Consider the following 15,702-nt stretch of genomic DNA (forward strand, 5'->3'; position numbering starts at 1 on the left):
AGTCAGACTTTATATGGAGTGGTGTATCCAATTCTCTATCCCACTCCTCCACTCCTGCCCTGGGTTTTGAAAAATGGGGGAAAGGAGTAGAAGGAGGAAGTGTTTTTAGCCAGAAAATAGAGTGATGGCCGAGAATATTTCCATGGAGACTCTCTAGACCAGTAGTCTACTGGCCCAGTCCACTTCCTTCTGCTCCCTTCCCCCACCTCTGCCTTTATACAGGGACGGAGTTGAGGCAAACGAGGAAGAGCTGCTCCCATGGTGGTGGATGGTGAGGGAGGCAGATAGATGAGAGGGATTTTGCAGCAGTGGATGGTGAGGGAGGCAGGCAGTGGGTATTTTGCAGTTCTGCCAGCACCCAAAAAAGCTGTCTCTCTAGGCCGCCATCTCACCTTGCATCATGGAAGGCCCACCCTGGGCCATCAGTAGCTACTGAATGCTGGCATTTTTGCCTCCTTGCCTTAAGGTAACATATCAGTGGGGAATAATACCAATTTGATTGTGAAGCTGGTCATGCAACCGAGAATTAGGTAGGACAAGTGTCCTACCCAGCTTTGGGAGCTGTGTGTACTCCCAATTTCTGGTTGTGTGGGAGCAAACTACTAGGTAGGAGAAGTGGGGGAGTGATTGTATGGGAGGCAGGAGCTGGGTAGGACAGCACCGTCCTACCCAGCTTTCATACCCAGCATTTAACCAAGGTAGGAGAAAAGGCTGTCCTAGCCAGCTCCTGCCTCCCACACTATCACTTCTCCCTCCTCCTACCTAGTTGTTTGCACCCACACAACCAAAAATTGGGAGCACACACAATTGTCCTACCCAGTTTTCTGTTGGGTGAACAGCCTCCTTATTTTTCATATGAACATAGGAAGCTTCTTTATACTAGGTTGGACGACTGATCCACCTAGCCCAAGAGACTGTGGTGGGTCTCAGACTGATGGTGGGTCTCCAAATCTCATAGACAGAGGTCTTTCTTAGTACTGCTACCTGGAATAGTCCAGAAGCAGAGATGCTAGTGTCTGAAATTCAGGCATTCTACATGCAAAGCATACGCCCTACTACTGTGTGATGAGCTCTTGTGAAAGGTATAATAATATGAGCTCCCTGAGCAGAACCTTTCCAGCATGTGAATCCAAAACCCCTCACACCTTAAACAAGAATCATACCTCCAGACCAATCCTATTGCCATGGTTCTGCATTTATTTATTTATATATTGTTTTATTGTTAAATTTGCATACCACCTTTCATTAAAACAATCTCATGGTGGCTCACACAAAAATTAAAACAAGACTGTAAAAATTACATCATTAAAATATTAAGCTAATATGTAAAAACATAGATCTGACTAAAAAGATTTAAAATACAAGCATAAGATAACCACTACAAAATACAAAGAAGCAGCAGTAGAGACAATAATATAAAAGCTTGGATAAAAATCGAAGATTTCACACACTTTCTAAAACCTGTGATGGAGACTGAGGAGCTAATAGCCACCAGGAGAGCATTCCGGAGTCTGGGGCAGCAACAGAGAAGACCCTGTCCCATGTGCATAACAACTGAGCCTCCCTCATTGTCGGCATCTAGAGCAGAGCTCCCTCAGATGACCTCGTCAAATGGGCAGCAGCCCTTGGGAGAAGACGGTCCCTCAGGTATCCCAGGCCCAAAAACCGTTAAGGGCCTTAAAAGTCAAAACCAACACCTTGAATTGGACCCGGAAACAAACTGGTAGCCAGTGCAGCTCTTTCAAAATGGGTGTGATGTGATCCCAGTGGGCAGCTCCAGATAAAATCCTGTCTGCCACATTTTGCACTAGTTTCTGAATATTCTTCAAGGGCAGCCCCACGTAGAGCACATTACAGTAATCCAGCCGTCACGTGACTAAGCCATTTAGAAGAAAGCTTGGCAACACAGAATGTGAACAGGTGTGGCTGTGTTACAGCAAACCTTTAGGTCTGTCTCAGCCCGCGTGACTGAAATCTTAGTAGAGTTTTCCATGTGTTGTGGGGTGAGGGGAATAAAGTGAGGAACCCACCATTTCCAGCTTATATAAAATGAATTGAATGGCAGAGAGCCATCTGCCTAGCCAAAGGCTGTTTGATAATGCAAAAAAGTACCATTGCATGCCAGAGTACCACCTTGTGTAACAAGCAAACAGAATTATTGTTATTGTTGTTATGTTCATGCAATGGAAACCAATTTCTCTCTCACTTGATATCCATTTTTCTAATGGGAAAAAGTCTAGCCACTAGGAAAGAATGCACACTGGTTTACCTTCTCCACTTTAATTTCCTGTTTCCTGTTTCTGCTTTTTTAAAAAAGGCAGATAACAAATAAGTGTCCTGAATCCAAAATATGCTATTCATTTCCAACATTCCTGCTTGAAGTTCTGGTAATGGGGAGCTAGCCAAATCAACAAGAGCTGGAGTTTATTTATCCAGATCTCAAAGGTTATCATGCAATCATATCTCCTGTTTATAGCCTAGTTGTCAGGGATATGGTGAACCTGGATCTGGACTACACCACTTGAACACTAATGAGAGTGCTCGCCCCCACGGGAGGCAGGAGTGTGGTTTGGTCTCCATGGACTGCTTTGCCAGGATGATCCATCACAAGGGCGCCAGACCCTAGGATCTGGTGACAGTGGCCAGACCCTAGGATCCTGTGCCCTCCCTCATATACATATCCCCTCCTCGGAAATCATCGTGTTCCCTTCCCAGAGTAACAGAAAAATTGTGCCCCTCATATTCCGCCCCTGCCAGAAATTGTGCTTGTGCGAGACTTTTTGTTGTTGTGGGGCTTTTATGAGGGTGGTGGTGCAATCATGGTCAGAAGAAGGGCTTGCATGTCATGACATTTAAAGGGATTTAAATGCCCGTTCCATGCCGTGGGCAGGCGGACTGTTCTGAAAAGGCACAATTGCTCTCGGCACACCCACTTGGAGATCCTGGGAAATGGCTGCCACCTTGGAGTGGTGCCGGTACTTGAGGTGGGCTGCAAAGATAGGGTTGGGTCCTAGTTTGCATGAGCAAAATGAAACTCGCTCAAGGGTTTCTTTCCTATCCACTCCACTGCACAGCAGTCCAGTGTCCTCAAAAAGCCTCTATCGAAAGTCAAGAGATCCCTAGGAAGTAGATATGTTGAGGCAAGGGGGGCTTCTGTGTGGAGGAGGGGGCGGGGAGCTCCTAATGTGCAAACCAGCTCACCTCGAGCCGGGATTGACATCGAGCTGGCCTGATTTGGGCGATCCAAGTTTGAACTGGACAGCCCGAAAGAGGGTGGTGGTGATCCAAACCAGACCAGCCCCCGGTTCAGAGAACCAGCTCACGAACCGGCTCGGCGGCAATAGTTGTGAAGGGGAATCCCTCTAGGTGTCCAAACTGGACCAGGCTGGGTCGGCTCCAATACGGTCTGGATTTGAGCCGATCTTGCAAAACTGGTTCCATACACTTCCCTAGGAGATCTTTTATTATTATTATTATTTATTTATTTATTTATTCAATTTCTAAACCGCCCTTCCAAATATGGCTCAGGGCAGTTTACACAGAGAAATAATAAGAAACAAATAAGATGGAACCCTGTCCCCAAAGGGCTCACGTTCTTTGAGTGAGCTGAATTCTGCCCTTGCACATTACGGTCCAATCCATAGTTTTGCCTCAGAAACATGAAAATGAAGCATTAAAACTGACAAAGGAAGTGTGTGTTCTGTGTGTGTAGGGTTCATTGATTTGGCAGCCTCTATTCTATCTATGCTCATTTCTCTAGCAATTTCTGAGAAATGTCTCAGTGTGACAAGAACATTTAGGGTTTCTGAAGTTGAGAATGAAGGGTAGGTGGTTGGAGCTGACTTTTATCCCCTTAGATACAGGTGACCTTTTATGTTAGAGAACAAGCTTCTGGTTCCAATTAACACGTTCCTTTGCAAACGCTGCCAAGAAGGATATGTCAGTGCAAAGCAAGCCACAACATTGGCCCTTCATTTCTAGTTGGCTGCATTCATGGTTTTTATATTATCACTCAATCTGGGTTTTAATGCAGTGTTGTTGTTATGGCAGCTGACAGGCCTTTTTCTTTTGCCGATGTAAGCAACGATTCATACAAGCAGATACAGCTCTTAGAGGAGTACTAGAGGAAGAGAAAAACACAAGAAGAGTCCTGCAGGATCGGACCAATATTCCTTCAGCATCCTGTTTCCCACAGTGGCCCACCAGATGCCTCATGTGGGGGGAACCAGGCATGTCCACCAGTCTTACAGTTGATCCCCTGCGTTTTTCAGAGGCATTCTCCTTCTGAACCTAGAGGTAGCCTATGGCCATCAAGACTAACAGCAACATTGATAGATCCGTAGTCCATCAATCTGTGTAAGACCCGCATCTAAAGCCATCTAAGCTGGTGGCCATCACCACAACTTGTGTCAGAGAGTTCCACAGTTTAATTATGCACTGTGTGAAGAAGTATTTCCTTTTGTCCATCTGAAATCTCCTCTCAATCAGTTTCATAGGATGGCCCCCAGTTTCATGGGTTCTAGTCTCCTTTAGCAAAGGAGAAAAATGTGTCTGTACCCACTTTCTCCATACCATGCATAACTGGATGCACCTCAGCCATGGGCCCTTTAGCCACCTTTTAAAAAATAAACCAGGGGTTCCCAGCTTTGAGACTTCACATGTTCTTGGACTACAACTCCCACCATTCCCGGTCACAATGGTGGAAGCCCATTGTGGCTTCAGATGATGGAAGTTGTAGTCCAACAGGATCTGGAGACCCACAGTTGGGAATTGCTGTTCTAAACTTCAAACCCCCAAGCAGGAAGTGGGCCCACATCTGTGAGCTATACCCTGATGCCACTTGTTATCCCCCGAGAGGCCACATGTTTGGCATTATCATGAAAGGGGTTCTGCACAGATACAGCTGAATGTGTAGGCACTGGAGCATGAGACCAGGGTACATGTTAGTGTCAGGCAGCCAAAACACATGGGATGAGTGAATGGCCCTCAGATGCTAAAGAGATGCTTGTTGTAGAAGAGCTGTTGTAGCGAGCATGAATTGTTTGCTAAGCAGGGTCTGTCCTGGTTTGCATTTGGATGGGTGAGCTTTGTCTGGAGTGAGATGTTTCCCTTATGGGATGTGGCCGTAACTCAGTGGTAGAACATCTGCTTGCATGCTGAAGGTCCCAGCTTCACTCCCTGGCATCTCCAGGTGGGGCTGGGAGAGACTCCTGCCTGAAACCTTGGAGAAGCTGCTGCCAGTCTGTGAAAACAATACTGAGCTAGATGGACCAATGGTCTGACTCAGAATCAGGCTTCTTCCTATGTTCCTATAACTGCCATTGTAAACAGCAGCTCTGCATCTCTTCCACTTTCTCCTCTCCCCAATAACATCTAGTAAAACCAGGGGATGCGACACCAGCAATTTTCATGGAAGGTTTAGTGGGTAAGGTCATTGCTTGATCTACAGTAGTTCATGTGTATACAGGGCCGGCCCAACCACAGAAGCAAATCAGGCAACTGCAGGAATTCCAGCAGCATCTGACTCCACTATGGAGTGTCTTGGAGAGAGGAGAAAGCTGCTGTGTGGGAATTCTCTGTCTCAAATAGGGGATGGTCAGACGAAGGGTCTCCTTCACTTTGCTAAAATAATTTTCTCCTCTTCTCTGTCCTGTTTCCTCACAGCTCGCAGCCGGAGTCAACTCAGGACAAGGCCTTGGCATTGAAATCATTGGCACGTTGCAGCTGGTGCTCTGTGTCCTTGCCACGACAGACCGGAGGAGGAATGATGTCTCTGGATCAGCACCATTGGCCATTGGCCTTTCTGTAGCCCTGGGACATCTTCTTGCTGTGAGTATAAATTCTCATCTGGGGGAGGGCAGTTTTCCATTTCCAAGACAAAGGTATATTCAGAGGGTATATCTTTAAGAAAGTACCTTTCCCTTCATTAACTCCATCACCTATTAAGATCATCGGAGGAGGTCTGGTTGAGCTTCCCACCACTGGCTCGCTTGGTGGTGACCCCAAACCGGGCCTTCTCTAAGGTTGCCCCAGATGCTCTGCAGCACACTCCCATATGAAATCAGACTCTCCCCATCTCTGGTTGTTTTTGAGCGACATCTGAAAACACACCGATTTGATCAGGCTTTTAGTTTATGATGATTTGGGTTTTATTGACGGTTGTTTTAATTTGTTTTTAGGTTTGATTGTTGGGTTTTAATTGTAAACTGCCCAGAGATATAGGGCAGCATATACAATAAATAAACAAACCAATAAACAAACAAGCAAACAAACAATAAAGTAAGTTGGAATTCTGAACAGCAGGAGCCAATTCTGAGAAGAGACAAGGGAGGTGATTGGCCAGGGTCCTTCCCTAGCAAGCTTCTTGCTCACAAACTGCTGCTTTTTCCTCCTGGTTGGATAAATAATGATGGGAGCTACCTTATATAATGAACCTGGTCAGACTCATAAAACTGGTCTGACTCATAAAATCATGGAATGCAGAGTTGGAAGGGATCTCGGAGTCCTTCTGGACCACCCTGCCTCTCAGTGCAGGAAACTGCTACAGCATTCTCAACAGATGGGCAGCCAGCCTTTGTCTGAAAACCTCTAGAGGCCACCACTGCATGAGGCAGACTGTTCCACTGTCAAACAACTCTTGTACTTGGGAAATTCTTCCTCACCTCTAGCCTGAATCTGCTTCCTTGTAATTTCCACTTGTTGGTTCCAGCCGTGCCCTCAGGAGCAACAGAGATCAAGTCTGCCTTGGGTGAACATGTTCAAGGAACACAAGCCGCCATTTTCCTGGAACTGTCCCTACAGCCTCGCAACCATGTCCCCGCTGCATCAATGTCATATGCAGAGTGTGTGGCAATATCTGGGAGAGAGGCCGCTCAGCTCCACTCCTGATTCTCCTCAGTCACTGCTTTGTTCCAGTGCTGGCTGGGAGCTCCTTTCTCTGCCTCACTGGGAGCAAGGCAAGGAAAGAAGCACCCACTCAGTGAGTGCTTGAAAGGAGTGCTGACAGGGGAGGAGCAGGAGAGGAGCCGGACAGCCCTCTTCCTGGTTATTGACATGCCCCCTGGTTCTGCTGTTGACTCAGGGGGTGTGGTTAGGGCACGTGCACTCTGGTATGCACACATTGGCAATGGGGTAGGGGCCCCTGGTGAAACCCTATGCTCCCAAGTCTGCTTCAACAAATATTTGAAGACTGCTATCTTATCTCCCCTTAAACTCATATTCAGGTATAAGGTGCCTCTTACATTACTACAGTATATATCCATCCAGGAGGCAAATGGCCATCAGTAGCTGATGGACAGCTCAACAAAGTTGTCCCAGAGCCTGATAATGGAGTTGCCAGGGATAGAACCTAGGACCTTATACATGCACTGTCTGGCTTTGGTCAATTGAAGCAGCTTGTTGTTGAGGGTGAAGGCAAGCCCTGGAGATACATTTACCACTTCCTCTTAGTGTCTCAGGTAAGGAAGTAATTGGTGAATAGGAGGGCCTGTCCAGGCTGTTCCTCAAAAAGCTGTTGAATATCTTGGGAAGAGATTTCCTCCCACCTTGGCTACCTGAGATCATTTTACTGGAGACCTCAGGGACAGAAATTGGGAAGCTGCCATATACAGAGTCAGTCACTGGTCCATCTAGCTCAGTATTGTCTACACTGACTGGCAGAGGCTCTCCAAGGTTTCTGGCAGGAGTCTCTCTTGGCCTTACCTGGAGGTGCTTCCAGGGATAGAACGTGAGACCTTCTGCATGCAAAGCAGATGCTCTAGGGCGGGCCTTCTCAACTTTGGCCGTCCTGCAGATGTTGGCCTACAACTCCCATAATCCCTGGCTATTGGCTACTGTGGTTGGGGATTATGGGGGTTGTAGTCCAAAAACAGCTGGGGGGCCTAAGTTGAGCAGGCCTGCTCTAGGGAATGTACTAAAATTAGTGACAGGAAGTGTCAACTGAAAAGCCCTGGTTCCTTCCCAAAAGCAGAGGAATGCATGGAATTTCTGAATGGAATGACAGGGAATGCCAGTTGAAAAGCCCTGCTTCCAAAGGGCCATAGGAATGCATGGGATTTCTGAATGGCCATTGGCCATTTGGAAATTCAATGCACCTTCTTATGGTCCTGTAGAAGCAGGAACATAGGAAGCAAGGGTGTAGCTATAATTGAGTGGAGGGGTTCAAAGAAGCTGGGGGGCCCAGCTCCTGAAGGCCCCCCAGCTCCACCCCTCCCTATTTTCTTCATTATCTCTCTCACTCCAAATGGCCATCAAGGAGAGGGGCAAGCAAAGGCCCCCTCTCCCCTAGCTATGCCCCTGATAGGAAGCCGCCTCATAGCGAGTCAGACATTGGTCCATATAGCTCAGTATTATCTACACTGACTGGCAGCAGCTCTCCAAGGTTTCAGGCAGGAGTCTCTCTCAGCCCTACCTGGGTGAGATTCTCCCAAGTATTGAACCTGGGACCTTCTGCATGCAAAGTAGATGCCCTTCCACTGGGCTACAACCCAGTCTCCCTTGAGCCTCTCTATAAGCAAGCATGAACTAATTAGCTTCTGAGTTTTCTTTTCTTTTTCTTTCTTTTTTGTATGGGAGGGGAGTGTGCCTCATGGGAAAAGGTCATCCAGTCAGATTTATGGTGGCATCTATGCCTCTTCCTAATTGTCATCCTCTCTGCTTCTCGTAGATTGACTACACCGGCTGCGGAATTAACCCTGCCAGATCTTTTGGTTCAGCGCTGATTGCCAATAACTTTACCAGTCACTGGGTAGGTTCAAAACATAACACTGAAGTGGACACATGTTTATTCAAGTGTGTGTGTGTGTGTGTGGTTATCCTGGAAGCTTTTTATGATATGAAGTTCAAACACAGAATTATAGGTTTGGAGGGGGAAAAACCCCCAGAGCTAGAGTATCTGCAATGGAGGGTATGCAGCCCATTGTCTATAACATATATGTGTGAGAAACATTTAGGAGCTCAGTAGCAGCTCCCACCCTTATTTTGGCTGCTGTTATCAAGCACTTCAGAATCATTTTGCTTTCCCTTTCTTTACCTACCCTCTTTTCTTTGGGGTGGGGACAGCTCTTGCCCACAAAGTACTACTGCTTCAGGGAAATGAACAAGAACTATTTGATTACAAAGTGAATTTCTTTGATGAATTGGTTAGAAGAATGGTTTCAAGACAGGTTGATCCATCAAATACATTCCCCCAAATAATCGGGCAGTGAATATTAAAACATTTGTTAAATATTTATGGAAATACATATAAAAACTGCAGAGAGTGAACACCATATTAGAGGAAGTGTTTCCTCCTAAGATGGTGCTTGGCACCTGCAATTTGTATATGTTTGTGAGAAAAGGGGGATTTCCTCTTTTGAGACCAGGCCTACTGCAGTACAGACATGCATCATCTCAAAAAAGAGAAAGAATTCCTTTTTCTTTAACACTATTGTTCTTCTTGTATGTAAATCTATGCACATTTAATGGATTAACTGATGTGTCTGTTGACTAAGATTTATTTTAAGATTTATCGAAGCTCTAGAATTAACATTTCTGTGTGAGTTGCCATATCAAGTGCATCTGTGATGGTCTTTTGCAGGTCTTTTGGGTTGGCCCATTGATTGGAGGAGCCAGTGCTGCCCTCATCTATGACTTCATCCTGGCTCCCAGGACCAGCGATGTCACCGATCGCATGAAAGTCTGGACCAGTGGCCAGGTGGAAGAATATGACCTCGATGCAGATGACTCCAGAGTGGAGATGAAGCCAAAATAAAGGAGAATCAAGATGTAAAGAAAAGAAAAACCGAATTTCTGAAGATTTTTATCAGTATTATAGACTCTTTGTAAAACAACAAGCAGTTCTTCCAAATGTTTTTATAAGTTGTTAGGGGTTTCCTTCTCTCTTTTTCTCTCATTCTTTCCAGCCTTTTAGATTTGTGGCTGCACAGTGAGGAAAAATCAATATGGGGCAAAAATGATTATATTTTTTCGTGGGTGAGTGTAAGGAGATCTGCAGCAATGATTCTGGAAGACCAAATCGATATTTCTCTATCTGAAGAGATTGGCTTTTACCAAAATGTATCAGTATATGACAACAAAGTCCATGTGAACAGCCAACGTGCAGCCAGAAATGAACGTCGAGGAGATTTTTGACTGCAGAGATGTCACCAGAGTGAAATTATTTATTTCAGGGTGAGGCCCAGATTTTAGGTATATGCAAGTGCCGGTTCTGAAAGTAAGGCCTAGAACAGGGATGGCCAACTTCTATTTTCTTGGGGGCCGCACTGTTCTCTAGAAAGTGGTCCTGAGACTGGAAGTGTATTTTGTCACATAAATAGACATCTCCTCATCTTGCAAACTGGTCAAGTGACAATAAGTTGACACCTCCAGCTGTAAGAGCTTCACAGTTGTGGAGTCCATAGCGTTACTTACAAATGTGCATATTTTCATATTGCATTCCACATCCAAAGGAGAGGTATAACATGAAAGAGTGACTGTATGTCTGTTTCTTCCTGGAAATACTGTATTGTTTCCCCCACTTTTTAATGAAAGCATTTTTTAAATGAGACTTTGATTAAAATTTGGCAGAATTACCAAGGGTCAGATAAAATTTGCATGAGACCTGGATCTGACCTCTGGGTTGCCTGTTGGCCACCTCTGCCTTAGAAATAAACATTTGGGGTTTAAACCACCCCCCCACCCCCCAGTAATTCTTTTGCACAAGCCTAATTGAACAAATGAACACTACCCAAGAATTCTGGTGCAACTCTCTTTCGTCTCCACGCAGGAAGATTTTTTTGTGGATTTTGCTGTCAAACATTGTAGACTTAACTGCATGGAACAAACCAAGTTTTATTTTTGTCTGTCAATATACATTCATCATCACAGTGTACCATAACTTCTGTTGCATGTATAGAAAGCTGTCTAATCCAAGAAAGGTGTACATGTTATAGGTTTAAGCACATATAAACTGTATTTGTACATATCAATGGTTTGCCCATTACATAAAGTGCCATGAAGGGAATTATATCATGAAAAGTCAAATCAAAGAGCTGGAAAAAATAAATCAACAATTTCAAGTTCTGTCAGGATTCAAACTTGACCAAAAAAAATAATTATATTTTCCCATTTTATTTTTTCCAGACTGACTATAAAATATTACTTCTTGTAGATGAAATCTAAGGCAAACAGATTACCAGCTTGCCAAAGCGACTGCTTTTAAACCTTGGTGCCACCCTCCCCCCCACCCATGGAAGCCCAACACGCAAAAATATCCCTCATTAGGAATTCTGGGAAAATTTAAATTTTGCAATCGATTTAAAGTTAGGACACTGTGTCTCAAGCCCTGCTCCCAAGTCATTTCAATTCTAAGTAAAACCAAAGTAGTTAACTGTACCAAGGAGCAAGAACATAATGATTCCATGTTTGAGTTCAGGGTTCTCTCTCCAACCTCATTCCTCACAACAATCCTGTGAGGTTAGGTCAGGCTGTGGGCTAGCAACTGACCCAAGGTCACCAAGGAGCATCAGGGAACTGAACCTTGTCCTCTCCTTCCCAATCCGAGACTGTTCTACTCACCACACTGGCTCACTCAGTTCAGCCAATGCTCAAATCTTCACAACGATCAGAAAACCCAATATAGGAAGAACATTCCACACATGTTCTACTCAGGGGTGGACCAAGATACCTTGCTGTCTGACGCAAAGGACAATAGGGTGCCCCCCCACCTAATCTGTGGGAGGGTGCTCAGAATCCTCAGGCCATGCTGGCAAGCAAGCAGGAGAGGCCTGCAAGCACTGTAGACTATGCCACCAAGCCAGTGGTGGCAGGGCATTCCGTTGGTGGCAGGGGGACAGAGGGATGGGCAAGAAGAGCTATGCCCCAGTAGGCCATGGAGGGGGAAATGAACAGCATTCCCCAGCAGGTTGACGAAGGGTGGAGGAACAGCAGAGCGGCTGTGGGGTAGCACCCATGGTGGTGGGGGCCAGTGCTTGGTGCTTCCTGTGCCGTTCTTTGTGTCTGGGCCTCACTGACCACCTCACCCTGCTTCATGGAAGGACTACCCTTGAATCTACTGTGGGGATAGATTTAGAGTAGTCATGTTTTCATCCCAGTATAAGAGTCACAGAGGAGAAAACCCACATGAAGTTTCAGGGGCAGGCCAGTATTCAGAAACTATAGCAATAATTAGCACAAGAGATAAACCATGCCTCTGCTAGCTATTCAGAAATCCGTTTTGAGCCCTCTCATCCCACCATTTGAGGCACAATCTCAGAGGCCCCATTCACACTCGCTTGCATGGGGGCCACTTCCCTGGAGCATTTCCATCGTGCGCCTTGCCTGTGGAAATGAAACAACCACATGGGTCTTTCCACCTCAATTGTTGGTCAGGATGGACAGGAACAATCGGGCAGGAAAGACCTACATGGTGAGAAGATTTTGCTCAATTACTTTCACATCTGGACGAAAACTGCCTTTAATAGGTAGAAACGCATGTCCTTCCCTCCTCCGCACACTGGCCTGATAGCTCTGCTTTTCTTAACCTCTTAAGCATAACTATGCAAAAACAATTCCCTTCCCCTATTTTTCTAGTTAATACTGAGAAATTCAGGGACAACATACACAATATTCTAAATGGGCACAATAATTAAATGTCTGTTCCTAGAAACTTTCTTTTATTATTACAACTGGGGCTTGTTGCTTTGTTTGTGTATTTATAGATCTTTGTAGCAACGAATTAAAATGAGAGTCAACACCCAAAGGTAGAAAACCTGGGAAAGTAAATTTAACATGTACTATAGATACTTTTGTCATACTTATTGTTGCCTGAGTTAACACACATTGCTCTTGTTAGCAGGTGTTTCACTAGACTCTGCCCAATTCACTTCATATTTTACATGAGGAGAAATTCTGTGACAACCAAGGAATAAATGTGCATAATTCCCTCAGAAATGTCACTTGTCTTTGTGAAATTCTTTTAGCTTCCCTCAAGTGTACTAAGGATGATCTGCCAGATTTTCCTCAGATTTCACTTGAGGTGAAATTTGGTGTAGTTCTTTTATAGACAGAACTTCCATATCACCCCTTCTTACATTTAGTAAGATATAGAGCTGGGTTTCATGATCAGTGAGACCTGGTTTAGGGCGGTGAGCGGGGAGGGAGCCCTGGGCGGCCACACGGTTGCCGGCTCCGTGACGGAGCCGGCGGGGGCTGGGGGGAGTGGGCGCGCGCAGGGCATGCTGGCGAGACCCCCAGAGCTGGGAGGCAGCTTTTCGCCTCCCTTCCAGGGGTCTCCTCATGAGTAGCCATGGTGTAGAGCCGCACTGCGGCTACTCATGATCAGAAAGCCCAGATTTGCTGAGCGCTCGCTCTGCAAACCCGGGATTTAAGGAGAGCTACCAAAGCGGGTGACCTGCTTGTAAGCCACTGGGCTCGCCTGCAAGCCCAGTGGTTTACACGATCAACAAAAATCAGGCTAGGATCTCCTACTCCGATTTTTGTTGATCGTGAGAATAGCCCCATAGTGCTTCTTACATTTTCAACTGCTCACTGCGACATCAAGTGATGTGGAAACGCAGAGTGGGAAGAACCTAATAATGTGCAGAAACCTCCCAAGAAATTTTGCTTGTCTTATAGAAATTTGTCTGGCTTACCTCAGATTCTTTCCCTTGGGAGAAGCCTTGAATTTCACCTTGAATTTCACTTATCTGGCATTTCCTAGGACAATGCAGACCCCCCTGTGAAATTTAGCTTGTTTTAGGGAAATTCATTTGGAACATTTTCAGATCTTTCACCTTGAGAGAAAACCTGAAATTGATGTTGAATTTCACTTTTTTGACATTTTGTCACCATTCCTTGAACCTGCCCATACTTTCTGGGTCATTAAAAAAAGACCACATATTTCATTTTACCTGACCCATTGTGGATATGATAGTTCATGCATTCTGATGTCCAGGAAACAAAACAGATCTGGGAGTCAAACAGGGTAGGAACATTTCCAGGTAGTTCAATATGTGGACCAAGAAAAGAAACTAGGAGGGGGGAATCACTAAGTAGAAAACCTTCTCCTTCCTTCTTGAATACATTTGACATAGTATCTTGTGTATTGTGCATGTAAATATTATGACATGAATGGACTTGCAATTGGCTTAAAAATAAAATTCATTGTGCTCACATCTGTGAAGATGCTTTGATGTTTGATTCAGTTAAGTTCAGTTCTGTTTATTAATGGTCGCTGACCCAGAAAAGATGTTTGATTCATAATCTAATGACACCTTGGTGGAAAGACTAATTACGTGTTCTGTGATCCTGATCCAAGTAAAGATTGTTGTGCATGGCTACCATTGAAACCAAAGAACTATAGTGAATTTCTTAAGGTCCATTGATTTCATCCAGACTAATATAACTAAGGTCTGGTCCTCACAGGCAACAAAATGGCAGGAGGTAGGATTCTGAGGTGACAGAGTGTAATGTGCCACTTCAGACTGCAGGTACAGGATCACATTTTTTTAATGTTTCCCCTTGTTTAAAAAATAAACACCTCACTACAAGTAAAACAAAGCTTATAAAGTGACATTTTAAAAATGTATTTTTAAAATATTTTATAGATAGATAGATAGATAGATAGATAGATAGATAGATAGATCGATATCGATATATAGATATAATAGAGATATAAATCTATAGTTTTACCTTAATTCTATGGATTATGTGGGGGGAAAAGATTGTCCAGATTATGTGAAAGTCCATATAACTGAGTTCAAGAGCAGACAGAGGAAGCAATGTGATTTAGATAAGGTTCATGCAGCTTGCAAATAACTCACTGGGGAAAAACCCTGATTCTGTGGACAAACCCCCTGATTTTGTGGATGCTCTCTGTAAAATACAACTTGTATGGCTCTAACAACAACAACAAAAGGTTCAGTGGACACTGTTCATAAAATACAAAATCCATAAGATTGGAGTCTGTAAAACTGAGGTTTCTCTGTATTGTATATCTAGTGCACAGACTGTTGAAAATCACATGGTTTGATTCCATATCAGAGACTCAAGAGATATTAAAGGAAAGTTTTATGATGCCTTTCAAAAGATTATTGTAGTAGTTACATCCTGCAGAAAAGATAGCCGTTGTGAAACAATGCAAGTCAAGATGGTCCTTCAACATTGCTTCCTGTTCATAGCACAAACAACTTGGATCATGTTCAGCAGCAAAATAGGGTTTGCTGTATTAACAGGTTGTGAAGGGAGCAGTTTCCCCTTACCTGGCATCCAGTGCCATGTGTACAGACCAACACGTTTTTCATTTGGCATTTTAAAATATAACATGATCATTGATATTCCTCTCTGTATTTTATTTATATCATGCCAGGGTGTGTTGATTTAAATCAAGGTTTCTGCTACATGGAAATTGGAGTCACATGAGTCAGGGAGTTAAACCATGATTGTACATTTTTTGCCTCTTTTCTATTTTTGAACGGGAGAATCACTGGCAGTCCTTGCTAGATGCTGAGATGCTTTTATCTCCTAGCGTTATCTGTTCTGAACATGGTTGTAAGTTAGAAGGCAAGACACTGAGGTTGTATGCAGATATATGTACAAATAGGACTCCATGCAGAATTTTCTGCTGCGGGGTAAGCTTTGCTTCCCCATACTTTTGCTTCTCAAAAGACCTATGTATCTGCCCCCATATTCAGAGCTGGTTTTCTCTTTCACCTCACTCTTCCC

At 44.5% G+C, this 15,702-nt stretch overlaps 1 protein-coding gene across 1 annotated transcript in view; it reads left to right on the forward strand.

The window, feature by feature from the left end:
- Positions 1-14,153, forward strand: part of AQP1 (aquaporin 1 (Colton blood group)) — a 44,276-nt gene extending 30,123 nt beyond the window's left edge. Inside the window, exons 2-4 of the mRNA XM_053259364.1 lie at positions 5,665-5,829; positions 8,666-8,746; positions 9,578-14,153. Coding sequence (XP_053115339.1) covers positions 5,665-5,829; positions 8,666-8,746; positions 9,578-9,751 — 420 coding nt within the window. The 3' untranslated portion in view covers positions 9,752-14,153. The remainder of the gene's footprint in view (positions 1-5,664; positions 5,830-8,665; positions 8,747-9,577) is intronic.
- Positions 14,154-15,702: the final 1,549 nt, after the last annotated feature.

The sequence above is a fragment of the Hemicordylus capensis genome, chromosome 6 (assembly GCF_027244095.1).
Source record: "Hemicordylus capensis ecotype Gifberg chromosome 6, rHemCap1.1.pri, whole genome shotgun sequence".
Lineage (NCBI taxonomy): Eukaryota > Metazoa > Chordata > Lepidosauria > Squamata > Cordylidae > Hemicordylus > Hemicordylus capensis.